This window comes from Hemitrygon akajei, chromosome 8, assembly GCF_048418815.1.
Source record: "Hemitrygon akajei chromosome 8, sHemAka1.3, whole genome shotgun sequence".
NCBI lineage: Eukaryota > Metazoa > Chordata > Chondrichthyes > Myliobatiformes > Dasyatidae > Hemitrygon > Hemitrygon akajei.
Genome location: NC_133131.1, coordinates 32,336,983 through 32,358,557, shown reverse-complemented (window position 1 = coordinate 32,358,557; position 21,575 = coordinate 32,336,983). Strand labels below are relative to the sequence as shown.

General features: G+C 39.5%; 1 protein-coding gene across 8 annotated transcripts in view; it reads right to left on the bottom strand.

Annotated features, from left to right (window-relative positions):
- Nucleotides 1-21,575, bottom strand: part of auts2a (activator of transcription and developmental regulator AUTS2 a) — a 1,126,933-nt gene that overhangs the window by 571,080 nt on the left and 534,278 nt on the right. For all 8 annotated transcript variants that reach the window (XM_073053558.1, XM_073053563.1, XM_073053562.1 and 5 more), the window contains one exon: nucleotides 15,168-15,203. In XM_073053558.1, the coding sequence (XP_072909659.1) occupies nucleotides 15,168-15,203 (36 nt within the window). The remainder of the gene's footprint in view (nucleotides 1-15,167; nucleotides 15,204-21,575) is intronic.

Here is a 21,575-nt window from a genome sequence, read left to right as displayed (position 1 = left end):
TAAACACAAAAAGAAACCAAAAGGGCAGATCAGAAAACATTGTGTAACTGATTTATGCATGCACTGTTAGATGACTAACTGTATCCATGGAATCCATTCCTTTCAAATCCAGGCAGCAACAGAAAAATTTACAAGCCATCTGTAGTACACAAAGTAATTCATGGACTCAAAATCAATACCCTGCTAAGTGCATGTTACAGCAGTGTTATAAGCAGCTATTAAGTCCTTTGGAAAAATCAATTTATGATGCCTGAAGCCTTAAAACCTTAGACTTCTGATTCAGATTAACCTTTCATTATTTTTAACACCAGTATATCTTCGACCACAATGTGGAAAAGATATATGGAATGCGGTGTCAAGTTACTGAAAGCGTTCAGTAATGTATAAAGAGCATTCACATAATTTTATTTCTAATATATTCTACCAGTGTTCCTGAATCAGAGGATTTGTTGCTCTTTTACAATAATGGTACTTCTCATAAAGTATATTGGTGAAGATGTTAGAAGTAGTGTGATATTTACAAGAAGTAAATGCTGAACGCATAGCTCTTTAGTGATGTTATGAATAACCTTCTTTCGAGGTAAATTTAATTAATTGCATTGTATTTGTCTTTATGGACGAAAGGCTCCAGTGTGTACAAGGGCAAGAATTAACCAAGCTTGTTCAATAAACCCTGCTAATTCTGTTAATTCAGTGTACGGTCAGAAGCTACAAAGTCTATATTGACATCCCTTCCACCCATAGCATGAGTCCCAGTCTGAGGCTGACAGAAATTTGCCTTTGATTATTAGCACTAAACACATATACAAATTTGGTCACCATCTATACTCACTTCCCACATATTCAGTTTTAAAAATTTATTACAGAATTCAATTTCATAATGTAAGACAATGGCAGCTTAGGATCAAATGTATAGTACTACTAAAACAAGAGAAACTTTTCTCTCCAGGTTTGTGATTAATCTCTGCAATATTAAAATGAAAACAAAGCAATGATGGTTTAATCTTAACTTGCATAAAAAATATATCTGTACTTTACCTAAAATTGTCTTAGGTCAGTGGTACTGAATACACAGTTATACCAGTGTGTTGCATTCTGCTTCCAAAATTCATTCATACTGACTGGGGATGAATTTCTTCACAATTATCTCCGTACTACATTGATGGAAAATAAATACATACTGCTGCAAATACATCCATCAGACAGCGAGCATCACTTCTCAGACAGTCCCTCAAGGTTGAGGATGACTTGCTTCCATTCATGTTATATGGGCTTTGAGGCAACAGGTGAGGCAATTGTGCCGAGAAGAGAATCTCCCACAAACGAAGCCAGGGGAAGCCACTTGCGAGGGGATAACTGTCCTCCCAAAGCAAGGACTCGAGATTCACAATACCATTTTAATGGTCCGTCTTCAATGTAAACTGTTGCAGACTAGGGATTAACAAGAGTAGTGGGACTTTGAACACACCCTTGAATATTTTCCTCTGTCAATCTCTTCTCATAATAGAGCTTGGAATAGAGTGTCTGTTTTGGGAATCCAGTGTTCTACAGGTGAAGGTCATGGCTTGCTCAGTGGAGCCAACTTGGGTGTAGCTAGGACCTTGTAGTTGGGGATGTCGGCTGGAGAGAAGACATTGATGAACTAGAGAAAATCTGCTGACACTGGAAATCCGAGCAACACACACAAAATGCTGGAGGAACTCAGCAGGCCAGGCAGCATCTATGGAAAAAGAGTAATTGACTCAAGAGGCAAGAGTCTATGAGAAGACACTGATGCTTGGTTTTCCTTCCAGAAAACTCAGGAGGATTTTGTGATGAGTGCTGCGGCAACACTAGGGTGCCCGCTGTAGGTAGACCAGGTCTCATTCTTGGGAGAACATCTGTTTTGTTTTGATGTTCAGATATCCATTTCCTCATTTGACTAAAGGTAGTGATAGAGTACTGAAGGTGATAATGAGTTTCATCACCAATATCTGCCTTCTCTGAGGATTGGCTCCCCACATAATGGAAGTGGTCAGCACTTTTCAACAATTCACTTGGAACATTTATTGCCAGAGGACAATCTAGTACTGTGATATCTGTCTTTACGTTACCTGTTTATTTTATAATTCAGAGCAATTGGAGTGTTTTGCACTGTATTACAAAACAAGAAATTTCACAACATAAACCTGATTCGGATTCTGATTCAGGTTGGCTGGAGACCTCAAAGCTCTCATAATTGTGACTACCCAGGGAGGAGACGTCAGACTGCGGGAACGTCAGAGCACTCCCCTAACTCTCTGCCACAAAGAAGGTCATCACCAGCATTCTCCCCAACCATCACCTCACAGTGAACAAACCAACGGACAGCTTGCATTCCATTATTCTGTGGGCACAGTGGATGTTCTGTACAATGCAACAAGCAGCATCAGGAACTGAAAAACTATTGACTTCCAGCAAACTGTCCAAGTCTGTGTAGAGTACCAACTAGCTTTTTTCACCTAAAAAAAATCTATCACAACAGAACCTCAGCATCATGAAAACAAAACCTTACTTTATGCTGGTGTGCTTGTCAGATCAAATTCTGGAGCTGTCATCTCTGACAGTCCACTAAGCACACAGACAATCTGTGACTATTCTTTTAGATAGTAATATGTCATTCTAAGGCTGTAGGTATGATGAGTTCTGCAGGTTCTCAAGTGCATTGTGGATGAAGAAAGGAAGCCAACTAACATTGGCAACTGGCCATATGTCCCCCCCACTGATCCTTGGTTCCCCAGGCAGTTCTGGTGCTGTAAAAGATGAAAGAGTGTGGAATCTGATAGCTTCTCAGCCAGACAAGGCTGGGCAGCTTGATAAAGCAAGGTAATCAGGTGATCAAAAGAGCCATATTTCTGAAGCAAATACTGACAGCATTGAAATACAAGGCAGTTGTTGAGAGTTTAGGAAAAGGACTGGTACTCAGAAATATTTATTAAGAATTGAAGAACTGGTTTTATAATTTGCTGATCTGATTTTTGATTATACCAAACTCCTTAAAATTGGGAAAAAAACAAACATACTGTTTTATGAACTTCCATCTTTTGCTGAGAAAATTCTACTTTCTCATCTTAACCACATAGTCTTTGCAAGTCAGAATGCACGCCAAGCATTATTGAACTCCCTTATATCCAACACAAACCTTCCTTTAGTCCTTTCCTCCAGATTCTCTTTCTCTACCAATGCATTGTTTAAATCAAGTAACATCTCAGACATAACCTAGCTACCTGACTTGATTGAAATACTATTCCTTTTCTCTCCACAGCTGTTGCTTACACTGCTAAGAGTTTTCACATTTCATATTTCTAGCATCCCCAATCTTTTTTGCACCATTATATATGGATTATGGCTATTTTAACTCTTGTCAGTTACTAGTTGTTATAAATGTTACCATTACTGACAGAAAAAAAAGAAGAAAAATAAGTATAATTAATTGGAGACAATTTCACATTCATAGGTTAGTGAGAGATAAAACAGACTTAAATAGATTTGACCAAGATGAACACATTTTATATTAAAGTGCTGAGAAAGTGGATTTATGCAGCTTAAATAGTTTCTTTCTACTAATTTCTTTTCTCCAATGATTAAATTATGCAGTTAAATTCTCACTTTGATATACATTTGCTATAAAACTTTAAATAGTTAAATCAATACACCAGAGCCTTGTCTCAGCCAAAACCTTGTGAGGTTCCTGTTACACATCAATTTCACAACTGTCCCATCATTAACAGAAACAAAGGTTTCATTCACAAAGCTTGAACAAGATTATAAAATGCAATACATCTCCCACAACTCACATGCTGTACATGTCAAACATATATTTTGTTGTCAACCACTTCATCTCTTCTGTAAATAGGATTGTTTCATTTCTATACCTGCTACATACAAACCACAAACAGTGAGAAGAGATTCCATTGAGGTGTGCATGACAGAATGGGTTCAGATAAGGTAAATAAATAGATCAATTCCCATCAAAGGATGGTTGAAGAACCCAGGATGTAGATTCAAAAACTACAAGGGAAATGTGAGGAGAACATTATATTATCAGAGATTGGTTGTGACCAGGAGCTCACTGCTTCTACAGGCTTTTAAACTGAGAACTTGAAGGAAAATCATTTGCGTAATAACAGAAGATGATCAGCACATGATGACCTTCTTCTAGTGAGATTAATGGTGGATTTAATGAACTGAATGGTCTCCATCTTTCTGTGACGATACATTGATTTCACTCCCCCAATTGTGGAAGTAACAGAAACAGAATCAGAAGGGTGGTACAATAGCATAGTGGGTAGCACAACGCAAGACAGAACAGGCGACCTGGGTTCAATTCCCTGGGATCAGGGCAAATTCAGCTCAAAGGGCCAGAAGGGCCTACTCCTCACTGTATCTCGGTAAATAAATAAATCATAGTCATAGTGAGTTAAAGCATAGAAACAGGATCTTCAGCCCACTGTGTCTGCCCCAACATTAACTGCTCAACTGCATGAATCTCCATTTATATTTAAACTCTAGATTCTGCCACTCAACTTCAAACAAGGGGCGATGAGTGAACCGGCCAGCCCACGTGCCTTTGGGATGTGGGAGGAAACTGCAGCACCCACAAAGAGACCGTGCAAGCTCCACACTGACAGCACCCGAGGTCAAGAGTGAAACCAGACCATCGTATCTCCATTGCGCAGCCCTAAGTCATTAATGCTCCTTCCTATATCACTATTTAGTTTAAAGATGCCAGCAAATGGTGATGTTGGATCTCTATCTAATTTCTCATCCTTAGGGTTCTTCTGGGAGTCAAAAATGGTGAGCAGTCTTAACTCCAAGGTTACAGTTTATTTTAGAGTACAAACAAACATACAAACACTAATCAAACTAAATAAAGAGCCGAGAAACAATGCTAAGAGAGGAATTAATACTAAGGAGTGTAAGACAAAGGAATAAAAGAAGGCGCTTCTCAAATATATGTCAATTTTAGCTAACATAAAGAAAATTCCTTGGATAGAGATGAATTAATTAATAGGCTATACAATTAAAACAATTAGATCACATGGGTAACATGCTAATACCTAGGCAATGAGAAATGAGTAGGTGATAAACCATTTGTTTAGCTGCTATACCACTTTCTGCCAATGAGTGGGAAAAATACATGAGTTTGTTAAAAAGTATAAATCTTATTAAAAGCATTATTTAAAAAAAGACAGTAGTTTCCCCACAGCGGACCTCTGTTCTGGGTCAATGAGAGATTGAAGCCATCTTTATCCCAGTTCGACACAATGTTCCTGAAGTGCACGCTCCAGTGTACTCAATAACCTTATTACCATCATACTCATTTTCAATTCCCTTTCTGTACACACACATTTCCAAGGTATTTTGCAATCCCACCATTTCTCTGTACTCCACAAGTTGGGGCCAAACCATGTCTTGTTATGATTGATCAGCACCGAGAGATTGGAAATAAATAATAAAGTTAGACATTACTGAAAGGTTATGGATGATATTTTACTGTGTTTTGGATGAAATATATCCTGGACTTTGTAGTGACATCTGAATGCAATATAATAAAGATTCCAAAGGATATTGAATTAAATAACATGCAACATAATTAAAGTCAGATCTTAGAATTATTCTTGAGATACACAAAATGAGTCAGGATTTCAGCTTTAGGTATGAGTGAAATAAAGGAAAAATACCATGCTTTTTAAAGAGTCAACTGCATATCACTACCTCCTCATGTAGCCAGTAAATGAAAACATCAGGAACCAAACCACAAAACAGATTGTTAAAGCTGTGACCGACTTCCAGATAGAAAGTTTCTTTGGTTTGTTCTCAAGATCAACAAAGCCATAATTACTGCCATCCTTTAGGAGGTGGCTGTGGAATTTCTCCTTGAACCACCAGACGCCTTGTGATGATGGGGTTTGAGTGGTGGCTGGGGAGCGACTTCTATGGCAGTGATCCTACAAAAGTAACAGAGTGGTGACCTGTGTCCGTATCAGGATGATCTGTGACATGTGGAGGAACTTAGAACACAATGATCTTGGCTTTAAGTATCTTCAATAGGGCAAGTCAATGTTGTCAGTGTAATCTTAGGGAATTGTTGTATTAATAATAATATTGCAATTATATTATCAATGTTATATTATTATTAATATTAATAAATAATAATAGAAACTAAAAGTTTCTTCCAATACATAATGAGTAAAAGAGAGGGGAAAAGTGGGTATCAGACCACTAAAAAATGACACTGGTGAAATAATAATGCAGAACAAAGAAATAGTGGATGAACGAAATAAATACTTTGCATCAGTCTTCACCGTGGAGGACAATAGTAACATGACAGAAATTGAAAAGAAGTGGGGGGGGGGGTGCAGAATGAGTGTAGTTGTTATTACTAAGGAGAAGATGTCTGACAAGGAGTAAGGTCCATAATTGGCTAAATCATCTGAATTGGACTGACTGCATCCCAGGGATCTGAAAGTGGATCTGAAAGCTGAAGAGTTTGTGGAGCCATTAATAAAAAGTTTACACGAATCACTAGAGTCATGAATATTTCCAGAGGTCTGGCAAATAGAAAATGTCAGTCTATACAGGGAGGGAGGCAAACAACAGGAAATTATAGGCCTGACTTCAGTGATGGTTAAGATTTTACAGTTTATTTTTAAGGATAAGTTTTCTGAGAGTTTGGACATGCATGTTAAAGGGAGAACTTGCCTGTCAAATTTGTTATAACTCTGTCAAGAAATAACACGTAGGATAGACAAGAGAGAGTTATTGGATGTTATCTACTCGGATTTTCAGAAGGACTTTCACAAGGTGCCGCACATAAAGCTGCTAAATAAGATAGGAGCCCATGGTAATACAGCAAAGGTATCAGCATGGATAGACTGCCAGAAAGCAAAGAGTGGGAATAAAGGAAGCCTTTTCTCGTTGGCTGCCATTGACTAGTGGTTTTCCCCACTAGTCAGTTTTGGGTCCACTATTTTTCCTGTTCTAAGTTAATGATCTGGATGATGGAATTGATAAGTTTGTGGCCAGGTTTGCAGACAATCCGAAGATTGGTGGAGGGGCAAGAGGTGCTGAGGAAGCAGGGAATCTGCAGAAAGACTTGGACAGATTGGAAGAATGTGCGAAGAAGTGGCCGATGGAATACAGTGAAGGGAAGAGTATGCTTATGCCTTTTGGTAGAAGGGATAAAGGCATAACTGTTTTCTTAATAGGATGAAATTCCAAAAGCAGTGGTGCAAAGGGATTTGGGAGCCATCATGAAGGATGCCCTTAAGGTTAACTTGCAGGCTAAGTCTGTGGTAAGGAAGGCAAATGCTACACTAGCATTCATTTCTAGAGGACTAGAATATAAAAACAAGGATGTAATGCTGAGGCTTTAGAAGGCAGCAGTCAGACTACATTTGGAATATTGTAGGTAGTTTTGAGCTTGATATCTAAGAGGGGATGTGCTGGTGTTGAAGAAAGTCCATAAGAGATTTATGAGAATGACCCCAGGGATGAAAATGTTAATACATGAGGAATGTTTGATAGCTCTAGGCCTGTACCTGCTGGAGTTTAGAAGTATGAGGAGGAATCTTACTGAAATATACTAAATATTGAAAGGCCTGGATCAAGTGGGCATGCCAAGGATCTATACAGCAGTGGCAGAGTGCTGGACTGCAGAGTACAGCATCAGAATAAGAGGATGTACCTTGAGAATGGAGAGGAATTTCTTTGGCCAGATGGTGGTGAATCTGTGGAATCCATTGCTACAGGCAGCTGAGGATGGGAGGTCATTGTGTACTTTAAAGTAAAGGTTGGTAAGTTCATGACTACTGAGGGTGTCAAGGTTATGGAGTGAGTGCAGGAGACTAGGGTTGACAGGGTCTAATAAACAAGTGGTGGAGCCAAAAACAATAGCAGAGTAATGCTTAATCATGCTCTTATGCATTATGATCTTATGGTCATTTTCCTTGTAGATCTTAGACATGGTGTTCTGGTTATGAAGGAGCAAGTGTATGGGAAGGAAAATAAATGGATGGAACTGTGGTATGTTGGCTTTCCTAACCTAGTTCCCCTTCAGTGCTCTATCTGGTTGGTTTCCAATATATTGATCAAGTCTACGTGTGGTATTCATAACAGTACCTTCACAGCAGTTGAGCTAATGGCAACTGTATGGCCTCTTCTAGGAAAGGTGGTCCAGAATGTCAAAGCCACAAAATACTTGGCTTTATCAGCCAATAAAGTAAGGACAGTGCAGTGCTGCTCTTTCATCTGCTCACAGACTCTATTGGTCTATACAGGTGACCCTTTGCATTACGGCTATATTTCACTTGCAATTGTTTGACCAGTGACTCAATTTGTGACCCCTTCTGTCTACTACTACATCCACACTACATTACTTGTTCGATGACAATTCAAGACGAAATATTTCTAAACCACTATAAGTAAAACGCCACAACATATATATAGGACTTTGTTGCTGAAAGTGCTCTTATGCACAAAGCTACTGAGAGGGTTACTAAGACAGGTAAATAAAAGCATGGCCAAAGATATATTTTTTTTGAAGGAGTATCTTAAGAAAGGAATAATAGAAAATTGTTGAATTTCAGGGAGAGCAAAACAACACAGATTTGCTTTTTATTTCCATCAAATGGATGCTGCCCTTTTCAGTTTTCCAGCTGACTTGGACAATTTTCTTCAGTGAGCTCCTGGTGAAATCCACACCAGAAGCTCATGTTTAATGCATCAAGAACCTGATCTAACATTACAGGATGAGGACAGAATATGCTATGCATAGTGAACAGTGAAGATACCACATCAACAAAAATACTTCAATGAACAGATCTGCCTTAAAGTGCCTGCTTGCCAGTTCTGTGGCCACCATAAATAGTGCAGGGTAACTGCAGGTCACAGTGGGTATCAAGTTCTAAACTGGACCGAGCTGCCTCTCCTGCCACATCACTAATGGTCTGCCCCTTTGTAGAATTTTTGCCTCCAGACAGATGTCATCAGTTGATCATGACTACCATACTAACGGGATCTTCCTCAAAGAATGACAGTTGGCTGAAGGCTGTGTCTCTCAACCCAAGAGTGTGATCAACCACTAATCAATGGAGTATGTATGTAGACTGACCCTACCTTTGATGGCACAGCAACTGTCAACTATTCAACAAAGCGCCAAGCTTCAAAGAGCCTTTCCCAATGATCATTTACATTTTGGAGTGACAGGAATGTGAATTCTATTGTTAGGATCAAACATATAATTTAACTCTAAGAAAATATGCTTTTAATAAATGTCCAAACTTATATTGTTGAAATAGAACAAGCAAGGCACAGCTGCTTTCTATTTTCTCCATATGGTTTACAAGAAAACGTGGATTGTGTTGTAAGTCGGCTGATTTCCAAAGCAACTTATCCTTCGTAACAAAAACTTTCTTAACTGCTTCCAAAAATTTTCCAAACCAGAATAAAGATTTGCTTAAAAAGCCATAGAGAGTTCTTGTTTTGAAATAGTAACAATAGATGGCTCTACATTTTGGTGCTTCTAATGTAAAAACAGTGAGAAATAATACTCTCTTTGTGCAATAGGGCAACCTTCTTGGGAAAACAAAATTCCACTGAGATGCAGAGAGACTAGATTGAACAGTTCTGGCCAGCTTTCAACAGGTTCCAGTTTAAATTAGTTACTTCAAAAACAGTTTATATCAAACTCAGTTGCTTCAACTGGTATCAATCAAGACTAGTTTAAACCAGTTACATTAATGAAATAAACTTCTATGAAATTATACTCCATCACATGCATAAATATATAGAGTAACACGTCTTTCACTAATTTATTAAAGTCTTGGAAAAGTAATACACCATCTGATGTGGTGCAGAAGTGCACATGCTGGGACATTAGTGATCAGTTCTAGACCCTGAAAACAGCAGTGATCTCTGATTGCCATTAGAAGTACAGTATTCCCCACCTGATAGTCAGGGGATTACTATTTTCAACTGGTATTCTGCAACATGAACTTTGGAAGATTGTCCAAAAACGGATTTTTCTTTTTTTACCCATCTCTCTCAGGATTCTAGTCGGCTCTCCTGCCATGTTCTTACTAATCATGGAAGAGGAGGTTATATCTGCCCATGAACTGAAATGTGGCTTGCACACAAGACCACGGTAAGATTGACTCCAGATGAGGTGGGGTGGGGTGAGACATAGTTTAATCTTGTAAAAGCAAATAAACAACTCATCAAGCTTCACGTTTGAGTTCTCCATTTGGACAATATTGAATTGAGACAGAACTGTGAATGACCTGGACATTCTGAACTTGCTGTAGAATAGGCAACAATCTAGGTGAACAGTTGTTATCATGATCCTCCTACCACCTGTTCTCAGCCTCCCTCTTCTTCATTACACACACAAGACCCAGTGTCAGTTGAAATCAGATCTGGTTAAGGGCACAGAGGAGGTTGGCAACTTGGATGATGTATCTGAAATCTATCACAGAACAGTTCAAATGTGGCAGTGTTAGGAAGGGTGGAGGGAGAAGAGAAGACTTGAAGGAGGAGGAAATAAAGTGAAAAGATCACTAATTTATTCAGTTGAAATTATTTACAAGAGTCCTATTATCATGAATACTCAACATCTGCTTAAATACAGTAAGTAACAAGTCAATGGCAGGTTTGGATTGTGCCATGAATCCTTTGAACTAGTATGCAGTGCACACAATTATAAAGCTTAATCAAATCCTTCACTTAATTTCAGCTACACTGAATCCAGAAAGGATAGCCACCAAGGGAAGTAATCCGACTGTACAAGCTATTGGGAATTAGGCTAAGCGAACTCTAAAATGTTAAATCTCTTCTTAAATATCTGTAACCATTGGGAACATCAGATTAACTGTGATTTCACCTTCTTGAGTTTAAATTGAGATCTTTGGACAGGCTCCAGATATGGTGCAAGCAGGGAATGATTACTTTAGTTACGGCTTAAAGTGGCTTTCTTCAGAGCAGACGATTTTTGCTGCCTGGGAAGGCCTGGATGACAAAGTCAAGCATCTGTCTCTCAGGCCACTGTGGCACACACTCAGGAGTTAGGTTCTGCTTATGGAAGTAAATGTATAATTTGGGGCAGGAACCTTTGGGATTTCAACCAATTTATTGCACCACCATTTCAGCCCAATGAAAGATAACACTAAGTTATGAATTTGTGATAGTTTAGTTAGGCCTTGATGCACGATCAAATAAATTTTAAACCAGAGGGTGCATAAGAGCAAGAAAGATCACATAAGCTATTTGACTGTCCTTAATCTTTAATTCTGAAAAATATGCCCAGGTTATGTAAATTTTATACAGTTCTTAACTATGTTTCCATTATCTCTCTCATGTGAATGAAAGTGAAGCAGAAAGTATGAATGAGAGTGCAGCAGGCGGTACTGAAAGGAGCCAAACATCTTCATTACGTACATGAATAAAACAAATGGAGTTGAAGGAAGAATGCAGCTAATTGGGGCATAGAATTGTTCGTATTGACTGAGGTTCTGTGTTAAGAGTTTATTCACTACAGCCAATAAACAGGAGGAAGCAGCACAGAAACTGGACTGGAAAAAGTACAAAGCAGATCCTACATTCATAGGCAGGACAGCAGGTTTAAAAGAAAATCAACCAAGATGCTGCCTAGCTAGGTTGCTGAGGGCTCTGGCCGCAACTTCTAATTGCCTCAGGTCTGTGAATAACAATAGGAGATGAAGTATTGCACTCCTGTTTAAAAAGAGACCGTATGCTCTCTTCAGCATTGGAGCAGAATTAGGCCATTCAGCCCCTCAAATCTGCTCTGCCATTCCATCATGGTTGAGTTATTATTCCTCCCAATCCCATTCTCCTGCCTTCTCTCTGTAACCTTTGATGCCATTAGAAAACAAGAAACTATCAAACCCCAATATTCCTCATAACTTGGCCTCCACAGCCATCTGTGGCGATCAATTCCACAGATTCACCACACTCTGGCTAAAGAAGTTCCTCCTCATCTCTTTTCTAAAGGGATATCTTTCTATTTTGAGGCTGTGCCCTCTGGTCACGGACTCCCCCTCAATAGGAAGCATCCACTCAGTGCCCACTCTTTCAAGGCCTTTCAACATTTGAAATGTTTCAATGAGATCCCACCTCATTCTTCTAAACTCCAACAGTTGCAGAGTTATCAAATGCCCTTCACTTGTTAACCCTTCCATTACTGGGATCATTCTTGTGAATCTCCATTGGAAGTTCCTTTGTGAAGAGAATTCACCTAGGAACTTCAGGCTGGTCTGCCTAATGCAATTGAGCTTACTGATGAACTACTGTAGAGGGTTGCTCATAGAGGGGTAGAAGATGTTATAAAAATTGGACTTACAAAAGTACATTTAATAAAATACCACAGTAAGGGCAAAATAATGCTGATGATGTCAAGAGACTGTGTTTAGACAAATACAGGGCAAAAAGCCGAGAAGATGTGACCTGAATGGCTTCTTCAGACTGGATGGCATATGCTGTGACATTTTTTGAAACATAATAAATCACTGAATTTGGTCATACAGAATACCCTCACTCTTCCCCCTGCCCCACTCAGATAACACAAACCCCTCACTACCCCCATCCCTATCTTTTCTCATTCGTGATTCGCCAGCTACCCTCCTCTTCTGTCCCCAGTATTACCTGATATCCTTTATTCACGATGCACACGTGGGAAAGATATTTCCAACTGAAATGACTATTCAGTCACAGTGGGTCTTCAAACAAAACTCTCACTGGCCCTGCACATAAAGAGTGGCCAATACGCCTCTGCAGGCAGCGACAGTGCCTTGGCCACAGATGAGTATAACTGGCAAAGGAAGACACTCTCAATATTGTAACCAATTCTGGGTACTGTACTTGAGGATAGATATCAAGGTCACAGAGAGGATGTACTGTGGAAAAGATTTTTTTTTTGTCAGAATGATACCACTAGGGATGAAAGATCTTGGTCACTTGGAGAGGTTGGAAAAGCTGGTTCGGAGCAAAAGCTGTGAACAGGAGATCTGATGACGGGTTGCTTTATATTTATAAAATTAGAAGCTGCTTTCAACGGCAGAAGGAAAGGACTTTGATTCAAAATGAATGGCAAAAGGTCCAGTAGTGAGAAGCAGAAACAATTTTGAATGTAGTGGGTTGTTACAATTGAGAAAGCACTGCCATAATAGTGGTGGAAGCAAATTTAATGGCTTTTGAGAGAACAGTGGATATAACCTTGAAGTGAAATGGAAAGAGCAAGGCTCTGAATGGACAGCTCTTTTGAAAGAGCAAACAAAGACTAGTGGGCCAAATGTCCTTCTTCACACTGCTGCATTATTCCGTGAACGTCAATTCTGAATGACCGAATGAACTGCAGACAAATATTCATAAGTTATGATCACCTGGTTCCTTTCATTTTATTTTGTCTTTGATCTGATATATGATAAGACCTCAATGTTTTTTTTCTTTACCTTCAATGAAAAATGTTAAAGATATGCTTAAAGGCATGAATGACATCTATCATAATGCCAATTGTTCCTGGAATGGAGATAATGTTTGGATGAGATCCCACAAATTAGATGTGATATTTGGTCCACGTTTTTAATCAGAATTGGAATCGGTTTATTATAAGAGGCAAGTGTCGTGAAATTTGTTACCTTAGCAGCAGCAGTTTAAAGAAATACATGATAATATGGAATAAATAAATAACAGTAAGTATATATCTATATGTATATTGAACAGTTTTTAAATAGTGCAAAAACAGAAATAATGTATTGGAAAAAAAAGTGAGGTAGTGTTCGTGGGTTCAATGTCCATTTAGGAATCAGATGGCAAAGGGGAAGAAGCTAAGTGTACCTCCTTTCTGACGGTAAATTCAAAACAACAAACAATTCCAGCAAAAAGAATCACTTTCTTTGAAGCATGCGATGCATTTTAAGCTTTCAAAGTGTATCACTCCAGGTAACAAAGTTATTATGAAGCAACATTAGTTGTAGGGAGCTAATAACTCCACTAAATCATTTATTACGAGAGACTGGCAAGTGTTCCAAAACAGTGTGTGGCTGTCAGAACAACAGTGATAATGACCATTGCTATTCTGTTCATTACTTTCAGCAGAAATGGATTCCAGTATTAATATAATGGCTCTTCCATTAACTTTATATGTTTATAATGATCTTTAGAGGTACAGGAGCCCCTTCACCATTACATGCTTTAATATGCAATGACCCTTAATGCAACACAAAATTGTCTAATCCTCTCTATTAGAAAAAAACTTCAACACAGAAACATGTTATTGTACGATGTGACAGTACATTTTGAAAATATTCTAAAATGGCTAAGACTTCAGTCAACTGACAGTAATAAGACCGCACATTCAACATTGAGGTAGGCTTCCTGAGCAGTTGTTTGGGGAGCTGTAGGCCAAATCAGAAATCCTGGCATAGCTCTATATTGAAAACACATCGTCATGTATGAGATGCATAGATTTCCAAAATAAATTCAGCAGGATGAGAAATTTGTTCTTGTTTGTGCATTATTTGTTGTCTTACTTGACAGTGGTAATTAGCAAGCAGAAATAAAATAACATTCCCAAGCACCAGAGGAGTTTATACACACCCTGTCTCGCTGGTGTTGATACATTTTCTTTGATTCACACCCCTGTCATGCAAGAAGTGCTGTGCAAAATTTACCCCTTAGTACCACGATAGTCTTTTTAACCAGCTTGGCAGCATCCGCATTCTAAGCTATAGCGGAGGCATGTTTCTTTAAAAAAAAGTCTGTTGAATTGTAAGTAGACTGAATAACAAGATCAGATTTGGAGTTCCAACGGAATACACTCTGCATATTAATGAGATTTCATTCCAGAAATGACACTGACAGTTTCAATATTGTTTGCCACTGGCTTCCCAATGGGGAGCAGCAAGTTAATACAATGACAATATAATTGCAATTCCTTCCTCATTAGGCAATGGAAGCCTTGCATCATTCCATGACCCTCAAGTTACCAAAGCTGCAGCATTAAATTTACTCTAGTAGTCCCCAAGGATCATTACAATTCTTTACTTGTACCTGTTTTAATACCAAACAACTGAAATGCATAATGACTTAAAAAGGAAAATGTCCAGTGATTACAAATTTGCATGCATACTCACAAAATAACCAGTTCCCAAACTGGAATGAGCAGAGCTCTGCAAGAGAATACAAGAGAAGAAAGGGGAATTAGTTATCATATTTCACATTATTCTATCCTCATGAGTTCATTAGCAAACCTCGTGTGCTTTCATCATGGTGTATCAGCATTTGGGACAAACCATGTCAGCTGCTTTCAGCAAGCTTGTATGGTCTCATTTACTTCTCATATCTCTCATCAGGATTGAGAGGTAACACTTGATTTACAGAGCTCCACATCTCTGCAGCAGCTGTAATTGCCAATTTATGTGACAGGCAGCTGGGTAATGATGGCATCTTTGCCTTCTGCTGCAACTTGAACAGACAAGCATCAGGTGACCTCTGTGGCTTCTTGACATTCAGTGGCATGGTCTCCAGTTAGTGAGTCAAGGCTGCTGTGCTTTGCTGCTGTGACTGTGTAATAGAGGCTGATCTTCAAAAGGGACTAAAGACTCAATGACTCTTTAAAACTTGACCTGGTGGGTCAATGTATTCACAGATAGTATTTATACTGTTAAAAACAAAATTAGATGGTTGTCAATAACTTTAATAATAAGGTGTTTGAAAAAGTTAACACATTAGATACTTGAAAAAACATGGCAGCATTTACTTGAAGGAAAATCATCTGTGATTTTAGCAAAGTTAATTGCTTGCATTTGGAGTACTGTGCAATATATGTGTCAGACAACATATGATGAGTAGACCATTCGGCCCATCATACTTCATCTACCATTCAAATAGAACATGTGTCAGAATATCTGTCTGCCTTTGTTCCATTTATGTATGTACATGGTCTTCCCAATAAAAAAAACCTGGTCTGGACAAAGTAGTTCGGGATTTATAATCCACTATGTATATCAAATGTATTATTAATTCACCTTCCATTGCAGAACTTGACTTTTAAGCTTTTATCTCCTTGCTGTGAATTTCCCCACCAGAGGTAAATGTTTGTTCCTTTCTCTAACTCTCATATACCTTAATTGTGGCATCCCTTATGCTTTCACAGCAAACGACTCTTGTCCACATACAAGTCAATGTTTCTCATGTCTCTGTCATTCCACAAAAGCTGGGCTGCAATGATCCTAATGCTGATATTTCATTCGTAGAATTTATTAATCCTAATACTTTCTTTAAATGCAGTGTTCCACTATTTTAAATGCCAGGCCCTGAGATGAAGTGTTATTCCATTAATATTTAGTACATGTCCAAAGGTCAATTTTATTAAATTTTATTGACATACAGCGTGGAATAGGCTCTTCAGACCCTTTGAGATGCGATGCCAGCAATCCTCCAATTTAATCCCAGTGTAATCACGGGAAAATTTACGAGGACCAATGGACCTAACAAACGGTACGTCATTGGAATGTGGGAGGAAACAGGGAAGGTCATGGGGAGAACGTACAAACTCCTCACAGGCAGCAACAGTTACCATAAATATATCCCTAAATCTCTCTGCTCTCCTTCAGTACTAAGTTTAGCCCATTTTACTGTCTTTTTCTGACTGAAAATAGATGATGTTACTGGGGGGAGGGGGGAGAGAGAGGGGAAAGAAGGGGAAGGGGAAGGGGGAAGGGGAGAGGGGGAAAGGGAGAGGGGGAAAGTGAGAGGGGGAAGAAGGGGGAGAGGGGTAGGGGAAGAAGGGGGAGAGGGGTAGGGAGGGAGAGGGGATGTTGGGGAGAGGGATAGGGGCAGAGAGAGGGGAGGGGGAGAGGGAGGAGAGGGTAAGTTGGGGGGGTTGAGGTGGGAGAGAGGGGGTAGAAAGAGGGATAGTGGGGACAGAAAAGGGGGAGAGAGGTGGGTAGAGGGGGGAAGAGGAGGGAGGGGCAGAGAGGGGGAATAGTGGGATGAGGGGGGAGAGGGGGAGAGAGAATGGGAAGGGGCGAGAGGGGGAGGGAGAGAACCCATGAACCCTTGCAGGTACACCGTGAAGAACCACAGTTTGAGTACAGCTGTCTGAATCCTTAATTCATCTGATGACTGATCAGCCTTAATCTAGTTTATCCATTCTGACTGAAACTATTTCTCCACACAGCAAGTTGAAGCAGCTAACGTTTCGTTCAGAGATTTTGACTTCCCACATCATCCTAGCATCTATTAAATCTAATCCCAAGAATTTCAGAAGGGTGGAAATCTGTCTTCAATTGCACATATTAAGTGTTCGTTGTAGTGGCTTTTGCATATTGAACAGTGCTTGCCAAATTCAACTCTTCTGCGGTAGATTAAACTAAATTTCTAAGGTGCTACCATTTCAAAACTTTGGTACCTACAACATGGAATACAACACTCAGAAAGGTCACTTCTTATTCCTCCATATGGTAGGAAACATGGACTTGTATTCCCATCACCTTACAAAGTTCAACACAGTCACTGGAATTGATACACACAAATTGGAGCCAGAATCGTTCTAACAGTAATATAATTTGTCAACAAATTACTCTTGTCCATTATTCTAGTAACAAGTTTAGATGTTGAACAGTTTGAAACTAATAGAAATATATTAAAGAAAATAGATTTCTGTAGCTATACAAGGGCAGGAGGAACAAAATGGTTACTCGAGGTAATGGAGTTGGTTGAATTCAGGAAAAAACATAAAATATTAATATCCCATGAATGTTGCAAATAAAATATGCAGCAATAATCTAAATTCAGACTAGAATTGTTCCTTTAGCGACAGGATTAACATGAAGTAATAAAACATATTATAAAATGTGCATAAAACTGTTAAAGGGAACTCAGGCAATAAAATGGCTAAAAGATAATGTGACCTACACAGCCATCTGATTTTCAGGAGGAAACTTATCTCTTACGTGTGCATGCAGAAAACACACATCTGAGAGCAACACACAGAAAATGCTGAAGGAACTCAGCAGGCCAGGCAGCACCTATGGAAAAGAGTAAACAATTGATGTTTCAGATCGAGACCCTTCATCAGCACGGGAAAGGGAGACGAGAAGTACAAGGTATAGGTGATAGGTGAATCAGGGAGAGCGGGAGGGATGAAGTAAAGAGTTAGGAAGTTGATTGGTGAAAGAGATACAGGGTTGGAGGAAGGAGAATCAGATAGGAGAGAACAGAAGATCATGGAAGAAAGGTCGCCTGTTTACTTGTTTCCATAAATTCTGCCTGACCTGCAGAGTTCCTCCAGCATTTTGTGTGTGTTGCTTTGGATTTCCAACATCTGTAGATTTTCTTGTGTTTATGACACATCTGCAAACATATGGAACAATTTTAACTGAGTCACCACCAATATCCCTTTCCATTAAAAACATACAAAAACAAAGAACAAATTCAAAAGAATATTTCAGTTCAGACAGTAGTAGCAAAACAATGCAGTTTCAGAATTTTTTTAATAATTAACTTGCTAATGGAATTTTTTCCAGCACATCTCCAGTAAGGAATTACTGATGCTATTTCTGAATGGTGGCCCATTTTGAATCTGGAATCCATTTTTCCATTTTCCATTAGGCCACTTTAGTGAGACTCACAGGTCTATCTTAGAAAGTCATATATTAAAACCCCACTCCAGAGTTTGAACACACAGTTTAGGTTAACATTTTGATCTTAATACTTTTTAACAGGGCCTTGATATTGTACAATCATGGAATAGAGATAAATTCCTAACAGGGCCATGATATTGTGCAACCATGAAATAGAGAGAATCTCCTAGCCAGCAATCTCAACCATAAACAGTGTCAAAATTAAGTTTATTTATTATTCACTTGGTAACAACACAACTGCATACTTCATCAAATGTGAAGGTGCAACATAAGGGGACTCGGAACATATGAGTACAAGATTTGGTTCATCAAGCTGCAGTTGTGAAAAGCATTTGTTAGATCGTACCTAGGGTATGGTGTGTACTTCCAAGATGTTGCCTGTAGTTCTAAGGAGACATTGTTCAAGCTTATTGTTGTTCAAACATATGCATTTATACCACCAAATGAAAGAACTTTTCTCCGGACCAAGATGCACTACACGGTACTTATAACTCAAAAATAACCAATCAGGTAATATTACCACAAACAAAGAATAAGGTGCATTTAAGAAACATGTCAAAAGGTAAATAGTACACACTACTGGTGCTTCACAGATGATGAGATCTGGGTGCTGGCAGGGAGTTCAGTAGTCACACAGCCTGGGGAACAAGCAATTTCCCACTCTAACAGTTTTTGTTCTAATGCTATGGTACCTCCTGCCTGACGATGGGAGGGATCATTAGAAATGCAAAGGACTCTTCATACACTGCGCTCCTGATAAATATCTCGAATGGGTGGAAGAGAGACCCCAATGATCCTTTCTGCAGTCCTTGCAATACTTTGTAGGGTCTTGCAGTCAGATGCATTGTAATTCCTGTACCAGACAGTGATGCAGCTGCTCAGGACACTCTCAATAGTGCTCCTGCAAAAACTGTTTAGAATGGCGCAGGAGGAGCCTTGCTCACCTCAGTCTTCTCAGGAAGTGGAAACTGCTGCGTTTTCTTGGTTAAAGATGTAGTGTTGAAGGACCAGGTGAGATGATCAGTTATGTGCACTCCCAGAAACTTGGTGCTCCTAACTCTCTCCATGGAAGAAACATTTATGCGCAGTGAGTGGTGGGCCTGCCTGCACATTCCTAAAGTCCACAATCATCTCTTTTGTCTTGTCCACTTTGAGACTCAAGTTGTTGTGCTCACATCAGTCAACCTCCTCTCTGCATGCCATCTCATCATCAGTGCTGATGATCCCAACCACTTGTATCACCAGCGAACTTGATTTTTATTTTATTTAGAGATAAAGTGTGGAATAGGCCCTTCTATCTGCACCATCCAGCAACCCCTGGCAACAGCAATTTAACCCCAGCCTAATCGAAAGATGATTTACAATGACCAATTAACCTGCTTTGTATGTCTTTAAACTGGGGAAAAAACCAAATGATCCAGAGAAAATCCACTCATTCTACAGGGAGGATGTACAAACTCCTTACAGAGGGTGCCAGAATTGAACTCGGAAGTCCCTAGTTGTAACAGCAACACGCTAACGCCTATGCTGTCATGGTGCAGTAGAGTTATGTGTCAGCAGTGTGAACAGCAGCAGACTGAGCACGCCACCCTGGGGACACTGCTAAAGATGTTGTTGCCAACATGGACCGACTGTGACCTTACTGTCAAAAAGTCCAAGATCCAGTTACAGAGACAGGTGTTGAGACACAGCAAGAACAGTTTGTGCAGCGGTATTAACAGCCGAGCTGAAGTCAATAAACAGTATTCTGACATACGAGGCACCGTTTTCCAGGTGGGACAGGATGGAGTGGCGTGTAGAAGCCAAGGCATCATCAGTGGACCACTTTGAGCCATAAGCGAACTGGAAACGGCCCAATGTAGCAGTAAAATGGAATTTAATGTGATCCATAACCAGCCCCTCAAAGCATTTCTTGGACAGTAGCCATTAAGGTAGGTTACTGTTTCCCACTTGGGCATTAGGATGTAGGTGGCTGCCTTGAAGCCTGAGGGGACAGTGGACAATTCCAGAGAGCTCTTGAAGGTATCTTTTAGAATCTCTGTTAACTGGGCTGCACTGTCCTTCAGCACCTGACCAGGAATGTTATCAGGCCCCAAAGCTTTAACCCTGGATAGGAACTTCCTCATGTCAGCTGTGACCAGACAGAGTACCTGCTCCTCAGCTGGAAGAGGGGGTCTTCCTCACCTGCACATCATTCTACCCATCAAACCGAGCGTAAAAGGCATTTAGCCTATCAGGAAGAGAAGTGCCATTTTCATTGAGTTGCAAGGTGGACTTCTAGTCTTTTATGGTCTGAATGCCCTGCGACATGCATCTCATGTCTCTGGTGTCGCAGAAATGGCTGTCTGTTCTCCGTGTACAATCACACTTTGCCTTCCTGATAGCATGGAAAAACACAGCTCTTGCTGCCCTGAATGCCCTAGTATTTCTTGATCTGAAGGCAGATTTGATAGTTGAGTTTGCACAGGAGGCTGAAGAATGACCTGATAGAGGTTCACAAAATTATGACGATAGATTTTCCCCAGGGCAGTACCATTTAGAGTTAGAGACTTCAGGGTTAAAATGGGAGGGAAGAAATTTAAAGGAGATCTGAGTGGTAAGTTCCTCACAAAGAGAATGATTAATATCTAGAACAAGCTATTCACTTTCAACTTTCAAAACTCATGATTTCAATAATTGTTATTTGTAGTTTGTCTTTAGCACATTGGTTGTATTTTTATGCATAATTTTTGTGAAATTCTATTGAATTTTTTTCCTATAAATGCCTATAAGAAAATTAATCTTAAGGTAATACATGGTAATCTTGATAATAAACTTACTTTGAACTTTGATAATAATTCTCACTGGTTCTTTATTTCTACCATCACTCCTACTACACAGTCCTCTTTTTTTTTG